We start from the raw sequence: 25,634 nt of genomic DNA, 5'->3' as shown, positions 1-25,634 counted from the left end.
GGATCTGGGGCAAAAATCTGTCTGGGGATTGGTCTAGCTTTGAGCAGGGGGTGGGACTAGATGACCTCCTGAGGTCCCTTCCAACCTTGATATTCTAGGATTCTATTCTATTCTATTCTAAATGAGAGTTAAGTTCTTCTGAAAACATGGTCTCAACTGTCCTGACCATTTTTGACAATTCCAGTGATATAGGGCAGGCTGTAGGTGTGTATAGGTACAATGGGGATGGGGGTCATGTAAGATAAGACAGACGTATTCAAGTCACGTAAGAGCCATTCCTTCTAAACTGTCTGATTGACATTTACAAACCCCGCCCAAGTGTACTACCTGCAGGTAGAGATGCTGCTGCTGAACCTGTTGTTGGGGTGGCCATTGATGGAGATGAACTGGAGGTTGCGTCTGGTGGGAAGTGAAGTTGGCCTGTGGAATCATGACCGAAGGGGTAAATACAGGAGAAGGGTCAGGAGCCCTGACTGTGCTACACGTAATTGGCTGCATCTGTAATGGGGGAGGCAGCATCTGCTGTTCTGGAACAAATCTGTAGACAGAAGGAAAATAAAACACTAATAGAAGGTAAACAATGAATCAGCATGAGAATAAACGCCGGAGAACTACGCTGATTAAAACAAAGCAAAATGCAGTCTGGAAAAAACAGCCTGGAAAATGTACCAGACTAGCCGCAAAGATCTCCCATCAAGGGCGGCAGGTAGCATAGGCTGTGCCTCCCCAAACAGCCTGGAAAGGCCCCGCTCACGCTCTGCCCCCAGGCCCCCTCCTGCAGTTCTCTGCCATGGCACTGGGCCCGTGCTGCCCAGCCGGCACTCGGATGCACCACCAGGAGCTGGGGGAGTGGGGGGACCTCAGGCACAAGGGGAGGGGCAGGGCCTAGCCTCCCCCGATGGCTGGGTCACCAGCCGCCCATGTCTCCCACGTCCTTTATCAGTACAATGAAGTGGAATTCATACTGGAACTCCACATGTGAGAACAAGAGTATCTGATTTGAAGAAGCTGATGGCTCTGCTGTATGGTTGCAACCCCACCGAAATCACGAGTCTTGTGACATGGCCAGTTTAAATAAGAGATTCATCGATTCACAGATTCCAAGGCCAGAAGGGACCATTGTGATCATCTAGTCTGATCTCCTGTATAGCACAGGCCAGAGAACTGCCCCAAAATAATTCCCAGAGCAGATCTATTAGGAAAACATCCAATCTTGATATTAAAATTGTCAGTGATGGAGAATCCACCATGACCCTCAGTAAATTGTTCCAACAGTTAATTACTCTCACCATTAAAAATTTACACTTATTTCCCGTCTGAATTTATCTAGATTCGACTTCCAGCCATTGGATTGTGTTATACCTGTCTCCGCTAGACTGAAGAGCCCGTAATTAAATATTTTCCCCCACGTAGATACATACAGACTGCAATCAAGTCACCCCTTAACCTTTTCTTTGTTAAGCTAAATAGATGCAGCTCTTTGATCAATGAAACAACCACATCCATCGATGTACTTCGATTTAAAGCTCTCTGGGGCAGGGACCAATACTTTGTTGTATGTTAGTACAGCGCCTAGCACAATAGGGGTGGCATCTCTGGGTGCTACTGAAACAACAACAATAGAAATAAGGTGATTAGTACTAAACTTCTGCGCCAGCCCAACCCTGAAAGGTTTGCAGCTGTGTTAAGATGAACGGGTTAGAGCATAAGAACACAGCACAGCGTTTACCTATGCCAATGGGCAACAGCGCAGTAGCAAAACTTTTTTTTCTCTAGTACAGTCAGTGTAGAGCTGGACAGGGAATGTATTTTATTTCCCGTGAACATTTCTCAACAAACATTTTTTCATTTCTGTCAAAAACTTTGAATTTTGGTGAAAAACCAGAACCGGAACATTGTCGGTTTTCTGAAACTGAACGCAGCAAATGGTTGCCAACCCCCTCCCCCCCAAAAAATGTCAGATTTTAGTTTTCAATAAAAGCCTGAAAAATCTGGATGAGAACTGAAATTTACTTGGAAAATTTTCTATTTCATCGAAGGGATGTTTTTCATTAAAAAAACCAACCCGACTTCATTTTTTTTTTCAACCAGCTCTAGTTACTTATCTCTTTACCACTGATTTTTTTTTCTTTTTTGGTAACCAATGTTTTTGATCATTTTCATGACCCCGAAAAGAACCCCAATAAGATCTTGCACGTGGACAAAGCCGCTGAAGAGAAAGCTCACTGCTGTACAGTAGTAACAGGGCAGACTTACTTTGCTTGCTGTCTGCCAGCACTGCTTTGTGATGACTGATTACTGCCATTAGCACAGGGCATCAAGGCTTGGACCGGCTGATCTAACAACATTCTACGCAAGAATGAAAACATGGCACCGTCAGAAAAGGTATTTGTTTTTTCCTATGCTCAGATTCTTCACAGTCAATCTCTAGTCTCCTACCCCCGTGAAAGCTCTCAACTCTTCACGAACTCATTCCATCCAAGATAATGGACCTGAATGCTTATGCGCACATAATGTAAGATCACAATTTTATCATCTGCTCTAAAGAGACCACAGCTCTGAGTTGAAACGTCTAAGCCTTTCAGATCACAAATGTTTAACTGATCTTGTTAACATTATAATGTCCCGCCCTCGTGCAAATTAAGGATCCGGTTCTTTCATTTGCTTTGGACACCAACACACATTTAGCCGGCATCTGCCCACAGAAGAGTTCCAGGTGCCTCACAACACATACCAAAAGTTAAAGTGTTTGCATGGTAGTTTAGAGAGCCGGGTTGGGTGGTGATGGGGCTGTGTCTGTAAAGTGCATAGCACACAACAATTGATAACAATATTCGGGCCAAATTCCACCCTGGATTACATGGGAATTTGACCTTAACATGTTTAATGATCTAAAACCTCTTTTAGACAGAAAGGCCTCCAGGCAACTTTTTTATAAAGGGCCTGATCCTGCAAGCACCTTTGAAAGGGCCTGATCCTGAGAGCCCTTTATATAACCAATGTCTGCTGAGACTTCATGGGAGTTCTGCACATGGACGGCTAGCAGGACTGCACTGAAAAGGGCTATTTCCAGGGCATCCATCCTGGCAGGAGAACGGATATTCTGGCGTTCCTGGGCAACTACGAGAAAACTATGGGAAGCACTAGTTTTGCCTCTTTCTTCCCCTGAAACCAAAAGCTCAGCTCCCCCTGACCGAAGCAAGGCAAATAGTACATCCCCTGCTTAAAAACCTGTTAAGTTATATGGGAGGCATATGCATGGAGGCATTAGTAAAGCTTTAGTAAAGCATAGCTCCTGACGTGTAGAATGAAAGCCAAGACTTCACTGCTGCCCAGTCTAGTGCACAATGATATGTTCCTCCCACTCAGACCTCATCAAGAGCCAGCACTGATTGCATTCCTACCTTAGACTCCTATCTTGGCTGTAGTCAGACGGCTGTTGCCTTTCACTCATTTCCGTCGGCATCTGAGCAGAGACAGTGATGGGATGAGTTTGGGAAAACACCATGGGGCTGTTGTAGAGGGGCATCGAAATGCTTGTCTGCGCTGGCAGACAGGTTTGCGGTGCCTGGCTGCCTCTCATTAAGTGCTGCTGCTGCTGCTGTACCTGAGACATAAAAAATTGTCCCGATTAGATGCATCGACTCCATGGTAGAGACCATCTACCTTTAACGTGCACTTAGAAGGCAGACTATGTGACAATGGCACTTTCTGCTCCCTGAATACAACAGGGGACAGACAGCAGATCTGTTGAGTGCAAATAGCATTTCTGCAGTGGGTATCCCTCAGTGGCCATTGTGCAGGTGCTGGGAGACTTTGCTATAAAAATAAGTTGTCTTTTCAAAATCAGAATATAACAGAAGGAGGAAAGCAGCACAGATATGATGGAAGGAAGGAACCTATAGTGGGAGAAGGTGACTGAAAAATCTGGAGTCCTCACTAACGGATTCTTGTACTTCCTCTACGAATATGCCTTCTTCTCTGAGTTATAGCAGTGTAACTCCCACTGATTACACCTGAGCTATTCCAGATAGCCTCTGGTCTAACTAAGAGCAGAACTGGAATCATAGGACCAAAAAGATCTCTGGTGTGACTCCACTAACTTCAACAGAATTCCACCAGGAATGATTTTGGTTCTCTTACGTCTAACACCGTTAGGCCATTAAATCTCTAGATACTACAGCAAAGTGACATCATCTACATTTATCATGTGAAACAAAGTAACGTCTTAAAGCTGATTAAGTGACGCACGTCCCACCCACTACAGCATGAAACCTAGACTCAGGAGGCACGAAGAGAATTGTGCTCATTAGCGGGGGGGAGGGTAAAGTGGAGGGAGCCACAGGGCCCGGGCATCAGCGTCAAACTTGGTGCAACTCCAGCCAAGTCAGGTGGAGTTGCCCTAGGGATGGATCTGTCCCTAAACGAGCTGACGTGCAATATTTACAAGAGCCATTTATAAAGAACATTCAATTGCTATTGAAGAAAACCAAGAAGTTAGCAACCTGTGAGGAAGTGACACAAGGTTCCCTGAGGAATTGATGTGGTGATGGTAAGTGTGGGGCACTATAGTGTTTGGATCCCATAAGGCCTTGCTGCTGAGACTTCTTGGCTGTGGTCTGCCTGGTTGCCCCTGGCTGCTGTGGTTGGGAAGGCCTTCTTGGGCTCTGTTGTTGTACGTTGTTAAAGACTAAGGGCATAGGTTGTTGCATCAGCATCTGTAAGAAAGAGATACATGAGCTGGTACAGCAGTTTCTGCATTTAATTTTTTAATGCATCTACCTGACTGTGCTACAGTAAGCTCTCATGTAATGTACAATATTGCTGGTGCAAAAGACAGTGTTCCCAAGATCTATTAAATCGATACATTAACATAAATTGTGCTGGATTCCTTATATCCAATAAAACCAGGTCCTTTGCCATGGCTTAGCAACATGGTATTGAAATACAGACAGTTTCACCTCTAGTTCACTAGCTCTAACGAAGCTTAATCAAATCAAAACTGAAAGTCACTGGAATCTGATGGCTTTTGCAAAACAACTGGAACCTGCAGTCCAGATGTTGGGCTGTGCGTGCCTAGATCACAAAACTCACCACAGGGGGGTCAGCCTCAACAGAGAAGAAGGACTAAAGGAACACGGATACGTATCTAAACCACCATCTCTAGTTGCTGAGCCTGTATTCTTTACTCATGCAACATTCCCACGTGTACTAATTACAGTAAAAAGCCCTACATGGGCTTTTGTGCATGTGGCTATTTTCAGTATACGAAACCAATATTACAATGGACAAGGCCATGTTTGCCGGCGGAATCTGGTACATTCTGCAGCAGTGAAGTGGTTAATATACAGAGCTGATTTTTATTTTTTCCCCCTAACGTATTTGTTAAGGAGTAGATCTAATTTGTGTCAATCCTTTCTCAGCTATTCCCCAATCCTATATTTCTGGCACTGTAGTTTGACTGAATTTTTACCAGCCCACCAGACCCTTCTCCATATTTGACTGACTCATTGGTGAATGATATCCATTTAGAATGATCAACTGTACTTTTCTCTCTTTCAAGCTCTTTGCTACTTTGAATAGAGAATAGTGAACAGCTAAATTAAAAGTGCATGCAAATGAAAGTGATGCCAATCATGCACAGTAAATCTGATCAGATTATAGTTAGTAAAGTTCAGCTCTCAGTTTATAAAACTGGATTATTTTTCAGTATATTTGTACATTGTTGACTTTTGGATAAAAGGAGGAAATGGATGCAGTCACTATTGTTCTAGCTGCACCATAGTTTGTTATAATCAGTGACAAATCCAATGCACGGATTAAATACAAAATAATCTATGATGCATGTGTGCTTTAATGTCACAAAACAACTTTACACCAGGGGTGATCTGCAGTTAGCTCTTTAAAAAAAAAGGGATCACAGGACAGTCTGTAGATACCAAAAAAATTCCTGTGTAAATCATTTCTGGAGAACATTCCATTTCCAGAATTAAAGCATACTCAGTGATTCCAGTGTCACCAAGCTCAGGATATCTGAAGAGCATTTGCTTTCCCATGTTTTGTGCTGTCATTAATTTTAGTGTCACATCTACTTATTTCTTTCATGACTTAATCTAACAGGTGAAGAGTCATCATTGCCTTCCTTAGTGTCATATTTGATTCGAATAGCCACCTCTCCTTAATTAGAGGAAGTTTTTTTTTCCAAAAATTGGCATCAATTATGATGCACTGGCTTTCACTAGCAGGACATATCCTGTGTAATACTATGAACAATATATGTCCTCTAATTCCTTAGGAAGAATTTGGGCCTGCTTTCTAAACCTATCTTGTTCAAACACAACATTAAGAGAGAACAGAAAACCAACCGTTGAGAACCTCATAACACGATAAAACCCTGTTACCGGGCTTCCCAAATAAACATTGCAAATAGTCTGTGACCATTCAGAGCCAGTGAATAGCATGATACAGAATTCTTTCATTTCACCCAGAAATGCTCGTATCAAAGCTAAAACCTAGTCTCTTGTTTTATGGAATTGTGTGGCAGCTAAGGATACAGGGGATGGTGCAACGCAGTGAATTGCTTTGTTCAGGTTACTGCAGGATGAGTCTGTGCAAAGGATACTTTTATTGCAACTTGTGGCTATTTTATGCAGTGGCCAATATGGAACACAAATACTGTATTTTCTCAAACAGCAAAGCATATGTTATCTTCCATAATAGCATCACCGTCTACTGTAGCGCTTCATACTGTAATGAGCCACTAGGGGGAGCTACAAGGTAATTTTATTCCAGACACTTTAAGAGACAGACATTCCGATTAAATAATGAATTAATAAAAAGTAACTCTGGGAGTAAGGTTGTAAGTTCCCCACCTCTGACTTGAAGAGCTCAGTGATGGAGTTTCCTCTGTGAAAGCTTCTAATTGGAATAAAGCTAGTCACTTGCTGACCTTTAACAGCACATGAATTGATTTATTTTGGAGGAAACCTGCCTGAGGTCTTTATAATGGCTAGAACCTACTGGTGCCAACTACAGTAATTATTGGAATAGCCACTAGATGGTGCTTAATCTTAGGCATAAATGCACTATCTATCTGTGGTACTTAAGTGACATACAACAGTTGAAGGGAGCATTGAACAACGTTCCAACAGTGTCACTTGTTCCCCGGGCATGTTGGGCTGTGTGGGTTGTTGCTTTAATCTTCTCCCTTCCTTCTTTCTCTCTACTCCTTCCCCTCTGCAATGCTATATGCCAATTCCTGGCAAACTGGCCCTGTATATTTCACATTAGGGTATAGAACAATCACACCCAGTGAGAGAGTGTTTTCAGAATGCTCAGGACTCGATTGTACTGTGTTAGCTGGGCCACAGTGTCTCCAACTCATACACTGTGTCAGTCAACATACATAAAGCAGCTGCAGCAGAATCATAAAATACAATAAGATAGTGAACTGTGAATAACAGAAAATCAAATGTTCGCTTGTGCCCACGTAGTTAGGTGGAATCCATGACAACCCCAATCCTATTAACCCTGTCACTTTTAGCTGGAAATCTGCTATTGAGCTTCTGCAGTCTTACCCGATCATTCAAACTCCAAGCTCTTCTGAGTAGGTGACTTTTTATTAGACATAAACTTTGGGAATTTTTTGATTTGGCACAATTACCAATTTGATATTTAAACAACAGGGAAGCAAGAACCTCCAGCCCTGCTGCTACAAACACTAAACCGCCCTTTCTTTCAGGAATGATCACGGTTCAACAGTTCAAGGGCTTAGGAATACATTGCCGACGCTGTTTATTTCTCATTTTTTTCCTTGTGGCAGGAGAGAAAATGCCCCACTGGCAGAGGTGAAAGTAAGCCGGTACGCCCCGGTACAGTGTACCGGCAAGAGCCGGTTTGCCGTACCGGGGTGGCCCGGCTTCCCCAGGGGGCAATTTAAAGGGCTTGGGGCTCCCAGCAGGGGCTGGAGCCCCAGGCCCTTTAAATTGCCACCAGAGCCCCACTGCTGGAGCCCTGGGGTAGGGCTGCGGGGCTCTAGGGACTATTTAAAAAGTCCGGGGCTTCAGCTGCTTCTACTGCCCTGGGCCCTTTAAATAGCTGCTGGAGACCCACCGCCGCTACCCCAGGGCTCTGGCGGCTATTTAAAGGGCCGGGGCGGTAGAAGCAGGGGAGCCCCAGGTCCTTTAAATAGCCCTCGGAGCCCCAGGCTGCTGCTGCTACCCCGGTGGGGACGGGGCACTTACCTTACAGGGTGGGCTGGGGCTGGCTCTGACTCCCACAGCCACGCCCCTTCTGCTTTAGGCTCCGCCCCTTCCGGGGGCCAGAGCTGGCCCCAGCGTATCGGTAAGTCACTGGACTTACTTTCACCCCTGCCCACTGGGCTCTTTTCCTACCCGTCTGGACCCTTCTGATGGTTAAGATAAAATCAAATGATACTTTGGGCCCAGGGAATCAGACATGGAGAGCGAGGGGCACTGGAACAGATTCACAGACCTGCAGATTGGAATCTTGCACTAGTTGGAGCTGCTCTTTGATAACATGGAGCTCTTCTTGCTGTGTCTTGATGTCAGCTTGCAGTATGCGCGTCCTCTCCTCCAGCTGTTCTTTTAGTTGATGCATCATCCCTAACTGGGCTGGGAAGTGGTACACTGGCTGCGGAGAACAGAAAACACCTCACAGTTAGCACCTCGCTGGATGAACTAATATTGCTGCTGACTGCAGAAAAGCGAATGCTCTCCTGCAGGACAGACGGCGTCTCAAAATATGGGGAGCTGCCCCCCTGGAAAAGATGACTATATTGAAAAATTACACATTGGACACTTGCAAGTCGATGCACCACTGCGTTACTAGAATCTCACGCCGGTGTACCACCACCGAGCATAGATGTGGAGTCACCCAGTGGTGAATCAGATTTTGGTTATCTTTCTATTCTTGTACTGGAAAGGTCAGGTTTCTATTAGGAAGCTGTCTACTCTTCCTATCAAACGTTGCAGCCCTAGTGACGTTTTATTGGTTATCATTACTTTGCTCCATTTCTTCCTTGCAAAAGAGAATGGATAAATGGCAGGAGCTTGCGATGAGCCTTACAATGGAAGGCACTTGACTCTAAAAATGATTCTGAATGGGCTACAGGCCCGATGCAGCTCCCGGAAAAGTCAGTGGAAAACCTGAGCCCAAAGTAAGAGCTCAGTCATGAGTCACCTTATACACGTGGAAGGAGTAAGGGGCTGTGAGGTGCCCCCTGACGTCCCTGTGCAGCTACCCACATCAGCAGCCTGTGTGCAGGGTCAAGAGCTGATGAGCCGTTCCTCCCTCTAGAGCAGTGGTTCTCAAACTAGGGCCGCCGCTTGTGCAGGGAAAGCCCCTGGTGGGCCGGGCCGGTTTGTTTACCTGCTGCGTCCGCAGGTTCAGCCCATCGCAGCTCCCACTGGCCACGGTTCGCCTCTCTAGGCCAATGGGGGCTGCGGGAAGGGCGACCAGTACGGTCCTCGGCCTGCGCCGCTTCCCGGAGCTCCCATTGGCCTGGAGCGGCGAACTGCAGCCAATGGGAGCCGCGATCGTCCGAACCTGCGGACGCTGCAGGTACACAAACCAGCTCGGCCCACCAGGAGCTTTCCCTGAACAAGCGGCGGCCCAACTTTGAGAACCACTGGTCTAGAGCAAAGGTGGAAACAGGGCCCGGATTGTGACTTTCTGAGCCACAATTCGGTCCCTGGGCTGCTCATGGCGCAGTGCAAGTACACAATGCCCCTTACTCAGGGGAATGCCAGGATCTAGTCCTGAGTGAACAAGAGCAAAAGAAGGGATGCAAACAGCTGAACTAGGAGCATGTCAAATTCTTGTTTCTGACCCAAGTAGCTTGCTAAGCTAACGCTAGTATCATTCATATCACAGAGTGCTCAGGAACCGTCATCGGCGGGGCCTGCCTGCGTATGCTTCTCCGATGGGCCGCTCGACGGCGTCGGCACAGACCCAGTTAAAATAACCCGGGAGAACGCTGTTGCTGGAACCAGAACAAAGGTCTCCAGCTCTCAAAACTGGTGCATCCAGCAATGAGGAAAAGCGCTGCTAACTCAAGCCTTAGTTGAGTCTCTTGGGCAATGATTTCAGACCTCTCCTTATGCTACAATAATGTTACAATCTGCTGGCCATGCAAGGGCTAACGTGATCTTCACAAAACCAAACCACGTACCATCACAGCTTGCTGCGAGGGAATTGTTGGCTGGGCCACATGGTGCTGAGTGAGATGTTCAGCGGATGCCTGAGGAGTTACTATTGCCTGGGGAAGAGAACAATGGTTTGGTTTAGACCACAGTGCACCTGACGTGAGGGCCAAGAGAGTTACCGAGTGCCAGAAGCAAATGTGTTACCCCAAGGGACTCCCGCTCTCCAAGCATCAGCGCTGGCCAGATACAAGGGAAGACATTCTCACGTGGCCTGTGGACACGCCCATTCTACCTTGCTGAATTCCTCGCATTTCTGAGACCTTAGTGTGCCACACGTTTACAGTTGGAGAGACCGCTCCACGTGGGGCTGGAATAAGTGACCGACTGGCAGTTTTACCAATTGAAACAGGTGCCGACCATTCCCTTGGGGACAGAGCGAGCCCTCGGTAACTCCACTGGAGGCAGCACAGCTGGAAGGATGAATCTGGCCTCTTCCACTTACCACCGCTAATTGCAAATCTTTATTTGAAAACTCCCTTTCCAGGTGAAACTCTCTTCACCCACACAAACCCTGAGAAAACTGGGCTTCGCCTGGGTCCGGGCAAGCAAAAGTCAACCCCAGGCACTACAAGGCCTGCAGTGCCCTCTCCTCCGGGTACTAAGCCAGTCTATGGCCTGGGATAGCAGGCACGTTTCCCCCACCACACTGGCCTGGGGTACTGTAGCTATCTGAGCGACACAAGCACGGACGCTGTTGCCTATGTGGAGGTGTAGTGCAGACTGCTCTGCCGTGCTCCACAACCCCGTGTTGCTGCTCTGCTGTGGGTCATCTCAAGCCCTGTGTGAGGGCTGTGCAGTAGCCCACCTTACCAGGGAGAAGCTTCTTATTCATAAGGCCAGAAGGAAGCACCAGACCAGCTAGTTGGACCTCCTGTGTATCACAGGCCACCAACACCTGCCCCCCCACGAAACCCACCACCGCCGAAATCACTGTCTCCCCCTTGCATTGCTAAGCGCACGCTGGAAAGGCCATCGCTCGCAGGGTTATCTACCTGTGCGCTCCCGCTCGAGGCCAGCCTCAGAGACGCCTTCTCCTGCTGACCCATCGGCACTGATTGCCTGGTGGGAGTGCTGGCCTCTGTGTGCCGCATGGATGATGTGGCTGCAAAAGATAAGTTCCTTTTAGATGAAGTAACGGCATGAGGCCATCAGACGGGTTCTCCTATTCTAACGGAACCAGAAGGAGTGGAGGCGTGGCAGGCCCAGCTGCTACCCAGCGCCCCAAGACACTGCTGGACCTCACAAAAATATCTGCTCTAACACCCTCTCTGCTCATTTAATAGTCATCTCCTTCTCTGACCCACCCACGCCTTCTCCTCACACAACCTTCCCCTATCTCTGCACTCACTGGCTCTCGCCCCATTCCCAATCACTGCCCAAACCCCACCTGCCTGGCTGCATGGACAACATATATTTCCAAGGCACCTGCCGCTGCAGTATCTAGGTGTCTTCGCTGGGGAAAGGAGGACCACCAAGAAGGCCAAAACTCTCTGCCTCCTCCCTCGATTAACCCCTCTCACAAGCACTGGGCTCTTGGGCTTTATCGTCACAGCTTAAAAAAGGTGGTTTTACAGCGAGATGACCAAAGCGTGTTAGCGAACCCGCTGTAAAATCCCAATGGGGACGAGGCTCTGAACCTCCGTGAGGGAGCGAGGCAAGGCCCGTGCTAAACTCCCGCCCAGGGTTGGCCTCGCCTAGTTTACCGTGCGGTAAAACTACAGATGCCTTGTCTGCGTTCTGCTTCCACAGCCGGGTGACTAATGCGCGGTAGTTGTCGTATGGTAAAAACACACCGTTTCTTTGTCAGTGAAGACACAGCCTTCACTAACCCTGGCAGCTTCACTGTGGTACATTTGCTGGGAAAGGCCGGTGCATTCAGAGGCCAGGCGTGGTCCCATCCTGGTGCCCGGGGAGCCCCAAAGATGTCAAAGGGGGCTACTCTGGGTTCAGACGGCTGTGATAGATATAAACTAGCCAATCAGCAGACTGTCCCCTCACACGGTTTTTTAGGTGTCGCGATACAGTTTAAAACTTCCAACTGAGATTTGAGGTGTAGGGATTTTTGAAGCGGCCAATACGTTAGTACGGCACCTCGCCTTTGCTGGGCTCTGTCGATGCTGGCTAGGATACGTACATGCTGTGTCGGAGAGTGCGGTGTGTGAAGATCGCCGGGAGCTAGGCGAGGATACAGACACTCTGTCCCTGCTGGTTTCTTGGTTGTTTCCACATTGCCTGATGTCTAGGTAACTATTGTGACTCTGCAGTGAATAAAACACAGACAGCAACATCCTTAGCAGCACAAAAGCAACATCAGCTTGAACCCCCTTGAATCTTGATCGTGGCTCTTTCTCAGACAAAAACGGCGTTTGGTTCTTAAAGGGCCACAGCTGCCACTACAGTATTAATTTGGGTGATTGGAAACAACAAGCAGCTTGCCCAAAAGAGACCTATGGATGGCTCCTTGGGGGAGGGCTGCACTGCAGCCTGAGGGAGGACTGCGGCTGGGGTAGATGTACCGGTGCTAGTTTTACCTGCGCTAGCACAGTTGAAAAATCGCAGCACAGATGAGGTGTCCCGGTCTTCAGCATGGGCCGGCAAGGAGCGTGCACACCCAGGGTCCCTGGCATGCTGGTACAGCCAGCGCTGAAGCCGTGTTGCTGCATCTATATTGTTATTTTTAGCGGTGGTCACGCAGGTCCGCCTACTGTGCTGCAATCCTGCCTTGGACTGCAGTGCAGACATGCTCTTGGTGGCCCTAAGCACTAGCCCTGGAAGACAGTGAGCACAACAATGTGCTCATTTGGAGAGGTGACCCTCAGGCGCTCACCTAGCTGCCTTCCCTAGTAAGAGCTGGGCTCCTCGGTGGGCGCGCCTACTGCCTGCGCCTGGCAGAACATCTGCATGTGCACTCACGGTTTCCTGCCTCTGCTGTCCCAGGACCCCCCACCTGTCTCAGATTTTGGGATGATGCAGGTTCCTATCACACGGACCCATCCCAAGCTCCTGGAGGCGACAGCCCAATGGACACCACAGTTATGGCACCACATCTTCATGCTGCAGCCTAGCTTCAGTGTACACCCTTCCAAGATGCATCACAGGAAGGCGACATTCTCCCACCCTCAACTCAGCCTCCAGCGTGGCAAAGCCATCACATCACAGAGGGAAATTCCTCCCCAGCCCCCGTGGCTGGAGATCTGCCTAATACTGTGTGTGTGAGGGCAGGCGCAGGATGGCTTTGTGGCTAAGATAGTGGCTGGGAACTCAGGAGATCCAGGTTCAACTCCCACCTCCATCGCATGCCGTCTGGGTAACCTCAGTATCGCCCACCACCTCAACCAGAGACAGCGCTCCCTCTGGTCTATTGAAACTGTAAGTGCTTACAGGCAGGGACTGTCTCTTCCCAGCTGAATCTATAGTGCCTGGCACAATGGGGCCTCTGTACTATAGATAGTGACTAATAATAATACTCCTTGGTGCCTCATACACTAAGCCAATGCCTGTGAGACTCAGAACAGAGAGGAGGCTGGATGAGAAGGACACGGCGTCACCTCCAACCCTCTTTACGACACACTCCCCTACTGCATGACCGTGCGCTGCTCCCATCGCTGCTGATTGCCAATCGATTGGTGTATAAATAGAAGCGCGCTTTTATAATTAGCTGCCTTCTGCCCAATTTCTCCAGGGATGTCCCAGCTCGTTGGCTATGACAGGCTGGGCGGTGACTGGGGAATGAGCGAGTGACTGTGGCAGGAGGAACAGGCTGGCTGGAAAAGGGAAAGATTTCGTTTGTTGCAGACGCGGTGGGAGGGGGCTGGGAGGAGACACAGACCAATCTGGGGGGATATCGGCCGCAGCTTGATTAGCTTGTATAACCAATGCCAGATGGTGAGTGTCTGTTTAAGCTGAGATCCCTGCTCTCCTTCCCCACGTGAGTAGTCACACTGACTCCAATGGAGCTACTCTAGCGAGTAAGGGGGTCTGGCAAAATATTTGGAGAGGGGACTGGCCTAATCCCCGCCCTCTACACAATCACGACAGGAGCCCGAGGTCTTACACCAACAGGGCACTAACAGGCCACCCAGCAGACTGTTTATGTACACTGAGGGCAAAACTGCCCTTCTCTCATGCGACAGGATGGCCAAGCCAGTCACGTTCCCCACACTGTTTGCCTGCCTTCCACCCCCATCCAGGTAGCTAATCATGCTAACCTCTCACCCCTCCTCCTCATTCTCTCCCTCCAATGGTAGAGACAGAGCTGCTGGTCCTTTTTTCATCCCTCCTGCCGCTCAAGGCTGGCCAGGTTCAGTTCAAGGTCTGGGTAATAATGTCCTGGCAATCAACAGGGATGGGAAAGAAAATGCAGGAAAGCAGTGCCCCGGCAGGTCAGTGAGAGCTGTTTGCTAGAATGAGTGTTTGCTTGAATGCAACAGAAGCTCTTTAAGACAGTAAACTATCCAACATACACCATGGACTGAAAAAGATCTAAATCACAGACACACACATACTCAGCAATCAGATCCACTGTGCCCAAGCAGTCTGCCATGTAAAGACCACAGTGTATTAAAGAGTTATTATTATATAACCAGCCCCCCTACACCTCCCTGGAAATGGCTTTTCTAAAGTAACATCTGAAGAGCTATAAAGCCAGCAGATTGATAACCCCAAACGATTACCCAACGAGCCACCTGCGATTACTTTGCAATGTCTTGTTTTGAAGCTGTTCGGTGGATATACTTAAACGAAACTGAAATGACCCTGTTAACTGAGCATGAATGACAATGCCCGATTGATCCAAACAATGGAAATTATTGCTATGATCACAGCTCTGCCCTCCCTCTGTATCCAGCCCAACCTTGCAAATATGGCTGAGACCTGGGGAAAAAAAAAACCAATAAATCATTCTTTTCCCTTCACTTCCTATCTTTGTCTGATTATCCATGGTGAGTCAGCATAAAAGCGGCAAACACTGTGGTACTGATCTGTAGTCAGTGTCTCGTATGTCGGTGGTACTGAGCGTTAGTACATCATTTACTATCTAACAAACTTCATTCTGCTCTCTTGTAAAATAGCTTCTTTTCTTCTACTGAACTGAGGTGGCTTAAGATATAATTTGGGTAAAGGTCTCAGAGAGAGCGGGAGATCTGACCTAGCGGTATAATAACGATGCAATCATTGAGTTTGCATTGTTATAAACGAGCTATTGTAGTGCAATGCAGTGTTAAAATCCTCCTAGCGGGTTTGAAAGATAAAGAACTAGCCGGTTTGGAGGCTGAAGTGAGTACAGGGAAACAGGGGAGGCGTAGTCCATATGTTTTTCTAACATTAATGAGTTCCTTTTATTCGTTCCCTTCAGCATGCACTACCTTCAAAGAAGAAGAGGCCAGTTCGACTGATGACTCCTCAAGGCCAAGATCTCTCCTTCTTTCAGCTCGAACCTCTGCATAACTACATTGGAGAAAAAAAAAGAGAGATTTAGAACAAAATTCTTATTCCCTATTGGAAGTGAAAAGTAGGCTGTGAAATAAAAACAATGGCTGCTTCCTTAATGATCGCTAAGCTGATATACAGTTCTCTGAGGACCTCTTATTTTGTACCTGCAGCTTTGTACACACGCAATTGTTCGTGGGCAAAAGGGACAGTATTCTATGGTCTACTTGCGATTTACAGGTGTACACGTACTATTTGCACATGCAAAACTGCAGAGCAGATGCAAGAAGCTGCACATGTAATCTGGGGCACCAACTGAGACGCTGATTTATAGATTCCAGCCCTAAATGTCTTCAAGCAAAACGATACTCAGAGCAAAGCTCTGTAACTATGTTCCTTTGTGAACAGCGGGGAAAAAGAGCATCTTCATCCTTACTACAATTACCTTCACGGAGGAACTTCCCATTCTCCACAGCCTGTCAGAGAAACAGTCCTGATGCAAGTAAGTGACAGTAGGAGGTACACACAGCTTCCAGCCTGTAGCCAATTTCTTGTGTGCCTTAATAACAGTGGTACAGTAGCTCAATGGGACTCAAGCTGTGCTCCGGGGAGCTTCGCCTGAGGAAGGCCTGCATGGCTGTGACCCCTGTTTTTGTAACTGAACAGTGTCACACTTGCGCGGGAACCTTCCTCTCAGTCATGGGGTGGCACATTTTCAAAGCATGCAGCCAGCACCACGTATCACCACAGATGGGAATACAAATCTACCTACTGACTTCAGTGGAAGCTGGGCATGTGGAATGATGGCAAGTGATGAGCCAAATTTAAAGCCCATTGAGATCCTTGGAGAATGTGCCTCAGAGTCTAAGCTCTCTTGCAACTCTTACTAACTGCCTTTTAAATAATAAAACATTAATGGTTTATTTGACCTGAGATTTAACTATGAGAGTTCTTAAAATCCAGGAGATATTTCAGAGACTCTCCAGTACGTATATAGAGTGTGGTCAAGGGTACAGTGTTAGAACTAAGGTTGGGGTAAGCACCAGATCCTAAGGTGGGGTTAATGGGCACAGATCCATTAAGAAGTCAATTGGGAGTTGCCCATTTACACCGCTTCAGAATCTGGCCCCTTAGCCGCAAATTTCCTTTATTTCATCTTTCAAATCCAAGGTTCTATTAATTTTTCTATTTTACTAAGTAAAATGTATGTTCAACCTGAATTATTTGATGGGTGTCTAGGACTTTATTTAGGATGAGCATGTACCAGAGGCAGAGACAGAAATATATGCTCACACTCCATAAGGTCGGAACCTTAGGTGACAGAAAGATCTAAAAATTCCCCAAAACAGGGCAGAATCAACAAGCCTCAAGATATGTAAGTACCATCATGAATGCATTCAAATTAAAACAGCTCTCAGTGTGTGGTTTATACTAGCATATATCATTCTACCCACATATGCCTACTTATTAGGATACGATGCTCTTAAGGTTGTGTTTCAAAATATCTAAACAGAACGACTGGTTACTAATGGGCTTTTCTCCAAATATTTGATAGTCTCAAACAGGGAAGACAAGGATAAATTCACATTTTACTAAAATTAGCTGACCAAACTGGTATGTCACTTTCTTTTTAAAACCCTCCACTAAATCCATTCTAAGTATACACTCGGTCTTGTTCGAACCGGCAATGGAAATTTACCGCTGACATAGATGGAAGCAGATTCCAACCCAGTCATTGTGTATCACAAACCTCCCAAAACTAGAACAAGACTGTACAAGATTCATAGCACATTATTTAATGCTACGAGTACAATAGAACCACCACTAGGGGGTGTCATGTGCTACATTTTACAGTTCAGAGACGGGTAACGCAAACAGCTATCTCCAAGTCACAACTATCTAGAGCTGTGTTCAAAAAGAAGTGTATGAATACACTGACATCCATACAGCATTCTGGTTATGAGCAGCTTTAAGTTTTTGATGTATCTGTGTCATGGCTAAGGACAAAAGTGGAACGTCATATACTCAGCCAAATGTTACTTCCAGGCTTTTTGACTTAGTTGCCAAAAAGTGAGTAATGAAAACATTAAAAACAATTTCCAAGCTCTCACCCATAATAATTTTATATAACTATGTATCATCATAGTGAGTCAAATCACACCGCAAATATTTGGCTAACACATAAAAGAATGGAAAAATGGAATGGATGAGCACACTGATTAACAGAAAGGGTTAAGCACATATTCCTACCTAACTACAAGGTGTGTGCAAACAATGAACTCAGGTTTGGAGTTCCACTGGTGGTACGTGATGTAATAGTGCGTTTGCAACCATATCCATTGCTGGCCTTTGGTCAAGAATCTGTAGTAACAGGACTTTCCTTTTCCAAATTGCATCACTATTAAACAAAAAGAAACAATTTGGTTAATAACCGTTACATTCTGATTGTAATTGAGATTAGAAGAAATGCTCTGTCCCGTCTAACACCGCTAACATTGCTATCAATCCGTCCTCAACATCGCTTACATTTTCAACCGGGTGCTGAGTTTTAATCTGATTTGCGGTTATTAATTTAAAAAGAAAGTGCTCCGATATTTGGGGTTCATTTTTATAAATGGTCATAGCTGGCACAGGCAGAGATTCTGCTTCTTTGCCAGCGAACAGGACCTATAAATGACATCAACCGAACGGTACATTGGCCCTTTCTCAGTCTATCTGCACGCATTTCAGACATCGCTGGCTTAAAGTCAGGAAGCTGATAATAGAAGAACCCTGATCTGAAAGTGGAAGTCTGTTTAACTGCTAATTGAAATATCCACAGATTAGACGGTATATGAGCGGGACCAAGTCTTCCTTTGAGAGCCAGTTGTGTCTAAAGTTAACCACTTACATCTCCCTTTTAAAATACCATTTAACGAGGGTTGTTTAAAAAAATGTAATAAAATGTAATATTAATGACCAGGCTTTTAAAAGGGCTTCCCAAACTACAGGCACAATTTTGCACCAGCAATTCACTGTGTCTACAACTGAACTCTTTCAGGAGCTGATCCAAAGCCCACTGTGCTCAATGGAAAGACTCCCATTGACTTTGAAGGGCTTTAGATGAGGCCCACAGAGAAGAATGGATGGTCTTGTGGTTAATGCACTGAATTGGGAGCCAAGGGCGCTAGAGTCACTTCCTAGCTCTGCCGCAGATGTCCTGAGTACCGTGGTCAAGTCATTTAATCGTCTGTTCCTCAGATTGCCCACGTGCCAAATGCGGATAACAACACTTCCTGTCCATGCAGGGGTAGTTGAGCAGATAACTTTCTTAGTGCTTGTGAGGTGCTCAGAAAATATCGGGATGGGGAATATAAGTAACTAAGTAGGTAGATTAGATGCCTGAGTACCAGATTCCACCCACAGATCCAGTAGAGTTACGTATCTATATAGGCTGAACTGCGGCCCTGCCCCCTGCACCACCCCCGAGGCCCTGCCCCCGCACCACCCGTTCTCCCTGAGGCCCCACCCCTTCTCCCCTGACCTCCCACCACTCGTTCCCCACAAGGCCCCGCCCTCACGCCACCCCTTCCCTGTGAGTTCCCGCCCCTGCGCTGCCTCTTCCCACAAGTCCCTGCCCCTGCACTGCCTCTTCCCCTGAGGCCCCGCTCCTGCACTGCCTCTCCCCACCAAGACCCTGACCCCCCACTCGCTCCTCTCTGCCCCCTCCCTGCCCACCACTCGCCCTTGTGGCTGGTAAAAAGCCCTTGACTGCAAGCACACGATAATAAAAAGACATTGTCAATTTAAAACCACACTTCTGGCTGAATGGGATTTTTCTACCTACTACTGTTCCAGATAGCACCAAAGATTATTATAGCTGATAATATATAGCTGGACCAAAACAATTTTCTCTATTATTTCAGTTAGTTTCCTTCATGCGTTTGACACAATTTGTGTGTAGTCATTTTCACTGTTTCCTCTGTGTACTCAGCCAAGCACTCAGTCCCCTGTCGTTGGTTTGGGTCTTTTGCACAGCAAGAGGGAAGAAAAAAACTGGATGTAAAAGCACAAGATAAGGCCGGGGGACCGAGAAGCACATGCAGTACCTGAAACTACTTTTAACTCACCCTTTGAAACTGACTCGATTCCAAATTCTATACTTGCATCTACAGTCTTGGGTCTATAGTACTGGAAGGTGTCACCCACCCACCCACATATACTATATTACATACACAACCATAGGTGCCGACTCCATGGGCGCTGGAGCACCACAGAAAAAAATGAATGGGTGCTTAGCACTCACTGGCAACCAGCTTCCCTCACTCCCCAGTGCCTCCTGCCCACCTGCTGCCCCACTGAGCAGCACCTCCCCCTGCCTCCCAGCGCCTACCGCTTGCCCCAATCAGCAGTTTCACAGAGTGCCGGAGGCTCTGGGAGGGAGGGGAAGGAGTGGGGATGGGACACGCTGAGGGGAAGGGATGGAACTGGGCGGGAAAGAGGTGGAGTGGGGGCTCGGCCTGGGGCAGAGCAGGGGCGGGACGGGGGTGGAGATTTGGGGGAAGGGGTCAGGTGGGGGAAAGGGTCGGGGTGGAGCAGGGGGTTGAGCACCCCCCCAGGCCCGGAGGAAGCCGGCGCCTATGTATGCAGCCTTTAATGCTAGAGAAGTCAAAAATGCACCCTTTTGGACACTACAATGTGAGGCTCATGACTGTCACGCATGGATAAGCCCCATGGGAGCTACAAGTGTTGCATATAATGCTCCGTCTTGATGAGAGCAGAAGCAGCTGAGACGGGCAATTGAGCGCTTAAGAAGGAACTTAAAACCTGAGTTTTCATCTAAGGTTCTCCAGTGTGCATTTACGTCATGGCTGGCTGGCTCCAATGGGGTAGCTGAGCATGCTCCCACCACCTGCACAACCCAGGCAGAGAACAGAGCTGGTTTATAGGGGTTCAGGTGCCTATAGGCTTCAGGTTCAGATGAAATGAAAAAAATATGGGGTCATAAAACAATACCAGAGAAGCTTTACAAACCCACACCAGGTAGTGAAACAACCACATTTACTTAATGCCACCTCCCAGCCCCTCCTTAGAGTAGGTCCAAGCTCCAGTGAGATCTGTAGTAACACCAGCATGGTATATTGTAGCAGAAGCAAGCCAGGCATGGTATGGATGGTCCCTGAAGAACTTAAAAGCAAGCCACTGGGTAGATAGCAGCAGGTTGAGTGTTCTTCCTAATCTGGCTAATGAGAACATTCAGCACACACTATTACAGGTCATGACATGTAACCAATAATACCAGTGTGTGACATACATGGCAATTTCCTGAAATATCCTGGACAAACCTTACTGAATTCAGTTTATGTATTTTAGGAATTCATTGCATTAAAAATGCAAACGTTTATGTACTACTGTGGGATTGAATGGCACATCTCCAGGGTGGAGACATGATTAATGTAAACCCTTGAGCGTCAAAGGAGTCTTTTAAACAATGGGCCAGACAAGAAGGAAAGTTTGGGATAAACAAAGTTGCGTGGGTTTCCCAGGAAATATTTGGGAGGAGGGAAATGCAAATTTCCACCTCTGGACCCAACGCTTTTGAAGCTATGCCCTGAGGAGAAACCCATTGTCTATGAATTACTTATTCCCAGATCAAAGACCGAGGCTGGATAAAGGAGTGACTCAGATTCCTGGGTGTTCTTATTCTGAGCAAAAGGTATCATGAATGTGTAACCACAGAAAACCATCTGTGTGGTATTTGAAGGACTGAGCCCCTGTCAGAGCCCTTGGTAGAGTTGGGGTGATCTCTAGTAAGCTTATTAGCATGCGTGTAGGTTCTTTTATTGTTTTTAATGTTTTCTCTGTACTGCTTTTACCTTAAGAATAAATGTGCTTGCTTACAAAGGGCTGTGTGGTAACTTTACTGTGGGCAATTATGCTGTTTCCAGCCTCTGAGGAGAAGGCAAAGGAGGCCTTGGTGGGGAATTCACAAAGCTGTGCAACTTGGAAGTACCCCAGTCGGGAGGGAGACAGATGCATGTCTCCGCCCATCAGAGGTGAGAGCTGGGGAGCCAGAAGCCTATGGGTGCCTTTGCTGGACCACAGAGGGGGAATACAGTTGCAGTTGCCCTGAAGTGTGACACAGGGGCCATGGCAACTCGACTGCAGAGCTCCATTTGATTCTTGTTACCTTATTGCCCCAAAAAATGGCATTCACACATGGCACATTCGCATACACACTGGGCCTGATTGTTCCCCAGAGTTATCAGTGCAAGGGAGACTTTCTGGGTTGATCTTCTTGTGCAGGATATGGAGTGGGGAAGCATCTGCCCCTGCCTATTCAGCACCCACCCTCTCATCCCCAACCCCAGAGAGTCCTCTGTGGGGTCAGAGATCTGAAACTGGGTGGGAATAAGCACCCATGGGGTATCCAGCCAGAAGCTGCCCACATCTTGCCAATGAAGCCATATCACCTGGGAGCTGGCTAGTGGCTCCAGAGTTAGTGCAGGCACAGAGCTTCCACCCTGATGACAATGGGCAGCTGCAGATCCCCTGGGATCCACATAATCTGTCAGGGAACCTCAAAACTGTCCCTGCAAAAATCCCAGGAAAACTCCAGGATGAAAGTTCAGGGAGGTTTTACTCCTCCACCCACCCCTCCCGTGGATGTTTCCAAGGGAGACAGCCCTCTGCTGGATAGACTCAGATTCTGCTTTAGCTATTAAGACAGTTTGGTCCTATAGCGATATAGGACTGTGACACACCATTGAGCAGTTCTGATTCTATCCAGCAGAGGGCAGGGGTTACACATACACCCGCGTTAGTTCCTTATTGTACAACCATACCTAGCAGGGGTGGCCAAAGTTACTGACAGTCGGAGCCACATACAACGATCTTCAGACGTTCGAGAGCCGGGGTGCACCTGCCGGGGCTCAGAGCTTAAGCCCCGCTCCTGCTGAAGCCCTGAGACCTCCCACCCCGCTGGGCAGGAGCCAGAGGGGATGCATGGGGGGGAGAGGGGAGAACATGGGCTCACACACACCCTGAGATTTTTGCCAGGGGGTTTGCTGGCCCTGCTTGGTCACATGGTGCCACCGGGTCTCCCTCCTGCATGGCAGCTGCTGGAGCAGGCAAGCTGGGAGCTGCAGGGATGGGTTGCTGAAGGGAAGCGTGCCTGGTGGGGCATGACTCAAGCTGTTGGGAGGGGGGGGGCGACTGTGCCCCTCCCCTCAAGAGGCACCAGTCATATCTGGCAGAAGCCCCTGGCCCCACCACTCTGCTGCAGGGCAGAAGCCCCGAGCTTCCCCCCTGCCCCAGTCTGGTAGGTGGAGAAGGGAGGACATGGCGGGGCTCTGGGAGCCAGACTTTAGCAGTAAAAGAGCTGCATGTGACTCACAAGCTGCAGTTTGGCCACCCCTGCCCTATAGAGTTAGTTCTTTTGCACTTTTGATAAAACTACCCCTTCCTCTCGGATTGATTTGAGAGACAGACTGACAGACAGATACCACCCGTTTTAGCCAACAGGGAATCTGTACACAATATTTCTTGAGACACCATCTCAGTATGGTAGAAGCATTTTACAAATAGTAAGTAATTAAGTATCACAACAACTTAATGAGGTGGCACTATTATGCTTATTTTACAGATGGGTAATCTAGGCACAAAGAACTTAATTATAACCTGCTTCAGAACTTAATTATAGCCCCGTTTTCCAGAGGTTCTAAGTACGCAAGGTCCCATTGAGGACAATGGGAATGGAGAGTGCCCAGCCGCTGTGACAATCAGCAAAAACCCAAGAATCAAGTTTCAGAGGGGCAGCCGTGTTAGTCTGTATCAGCAAAAAGAACGAGGAGTCCTTGTGGCACCTTAGAGACTAACAAATTGATTTGGGCATAAGCTTTCGTGGGCTAAAACCCACTTCATCGGACGCATGCCAAGAATCAAGGTTGTTTGCACAGCAACACAATAGCAGAGTCAGGAACGGAGGACAAGAGCTCTGGCTCCCAGTTTCGCAGTGTAACCGCATGTTAGGGAGACTGACTTCCAGCGCCCAAACACAACAGATATCTGCCTGTTTGGGAAATTCTCACTGATAAAATTTGCCATGATAAAATAATGGATTCCTAGGGATTCATCTTCTCTAGTTAGGCATGAACTGAGCCATATTTTACAGGAATAGGGAAGAATTTCCCTAATAAACATATACATTTTTGCACAACTCTCATAAGCTCATGTTATCAGTTCCCTGCAAGCAACGGGAAAGGAACTTACAGTGTTCATGGCACCTAGCGAGAAGCTCCAGGTCATCAGCGTGGTAATAATCATAACCTGACGTTCCCAGAACCTCAAAGGGTAAATAACCTATAATAGGCGGGGCCCTAGAATAAAAGCAAAGAGAAAGACGTAAATACAAAACCTGACGTGATGACCATTTGGTAGATCTTTAGCAAACTAAAAACCAAATATCTCCTTGCCAGAAAGCTGGGAGTGATATCGATTTTTTTGTATCAGAGGGAGAAATAAAGACAAGCATGTCAAAACTGAGTAAATGAGGAGGTATCTTTATTGTTTCCTGGCCTATTCATTATGTGGGTGTATGGAAAAGCACGTATGTATGCAAGTGACTCATTCATTAATCATGTTTGTTAGCTTAAGAAATACTATGGATGTTCATGTGCATAATACACTGGAGACTGTGTAAAATTATCCAGTAGGCTGGGTGCAAATGTCATCTGGGGAGGAACTATAGAAGAAATAGTAAGGGCTTGTCTACATGAACACGTAGTACGTGGCAAACTGGGGCATAAATCTACCCTGCACCAGCTCATTAACTCTCCGTGTGGATCCTGCTGACGTGCAATCCAAGTCCCATAGTGTGCTTTGATCTACCCTGCTTTGCAATGAGCGTAGATTAAACGCACTAGGGAACTTTTAATGCCCAGCGGCACGAACACTTAGTGCGCAGCAGACTAGCATGGGGTAGATTCACACCCCAGCTTGCCACAATCTAAGTGTTCATGTAGACAAGACCTAAGCAGGACTCTCCGGTGGATGTAGAGACATGCTCAGGTAAAAGAGAAGTAATCTATTCCCATGGCACAGCTTGGGGAACTGAAACCAGCAAAATGATTTCGGTGCATTCTATAGAACAAAGATTTTCCTTCAGACAGATGTAGAGCTGATTTCCAGGTCTCTGATGTCTATGGCAGATGAACAGGGAACGGAGGAAACCAAACGAGGGCCAAGCTTCCAATTCCAAGTCAGCAGTTAGAAATGCAATACTAAATTACAGCTTTTCGAGCTGAAAATGAGAACTTTTTTAAAAGGTGCAATTACAATACTGAAGTGGTAAACAAACCGCACTAGAAGAAGGTCATGGTAACACCTGGGAAATAATTATCATCTCACAACACTGCGAGTCAGGACCAAAGATATAATTATTACACCTATTGTACATAAGAACAGGCCTAATTCTGCCCTCGGCTGCGTATGTGCAACTCCCAGTTACTTCAGTGGGAACACCGCATCTGCTTTGGAAGGCATAATTTGGCCATATTGTGTTTATTTGGCTTCTTGTCCCTCCCTTTGCTTCACTGTCCATTTGACTTGGCTGCTGGGTGTGATGACACTATGGAGGGTGGCACAGTTTACCTACAGCATTTTCAGTTCACTCCTCTAGAGTAAATGCGGCAATATATTCCCCGCGTAGTTCATGTTTTAAAATTAAACTGCACAGGAACAGGCTGGAGGCATAAAAAGAGAGGCACATTCTCCTCTATGCTTCCTTTGCTTTGGTGTGTCTTAGTACCATTTTGTGGAAGGCCAGTGCCACCAGGGAACCGTAAAATGTGCTTGAAATATGGGCACGAAATAACAAAATGGATTCAGCTGAGGAAAATGTAAGCTAATCCGCTGGGGGTGGGGAGGCGGAATAATCCAAAACAGAGATTCTGTATTTAAAAGGAGGGAGAATCCTGGGAAACAGTGGACAGCACCAGGGCC

The 25,634-nt window shown here is 47.2% G+C and overlaps 1 protein-coding gene across 1 annotated transcript in view; it reads right to left on the bottom strand.

Annotated features, from left to right (window-relative positions):
* PASD1 (PAS domain containing repressor 1) overlaps positions 1-25,634 on the bottom strand; it is a 46,514-nt gene that overhangs the window by 2,106 nt on the left and 18,774 nt on the right. Inside the window, exons 8-18 of the mRNA XM_024210145.2 lie at positions 23,904-24,073; positions 17,904-18,051; positions 15,590-15,671; positions 12,361-12,484; positions 11,219-11,328; positions 10,193-10,279; positions 8,494-8,652; positions 4,506-4,718; positions 3,405-3,607; positions 2,257-2,349; positions 328-538 (exon numbers count right to left, since the gene is read on the bottom strand). Of these exons, the coding sequence (XP_024065913.1) occupies positions 328-538; positions 2,257-2,349; positions 3,405-3,607; positions 4,506-4,718; positions 8,494-8,652; positions 10,193-10,279; positions 11,219-11,328; positions 12,361-12,484; positions 15,590-15,671; positions 17,904-18,051; positions 23,904-24,073 (1,600 nt within the window). The remainder of the gene's footprint in view (positions 1-327; positions 539-2,256; positions 2,350-3,404; positions 3,608-4,505; positions 4,719-8,493; positions 8,653-10,192; positions 10,280-11,218; positions 11,329-12,360; positions 12,485-15,589; positions 15,672-17,903; positions 18,052-23,903; positions 24,074-25,634) is intronic.

The sequence above is a fragment of the Terrapene carolina genome, unplaced genomic scaffold (assembly GCF_002925995.2).
Source record: "Terrapene carolina triunguis isolate 2854851 unplaced genomic scaffold, T_m_triunguis-2.0 Scaffold131, whole genome shotgun sequence".
Taxonomy (NCBI): domain Eukaryota; kingdom Metazoa; phylum Chordata; order Testudines; family Emydidae; genus Terrapene; species Terrapene triunguis.
The sequence above is the reverse complement of the archived record's forward strand: the minus strand, read 5'-3'. Positions and strand labels throughout refer to the sequence as shown.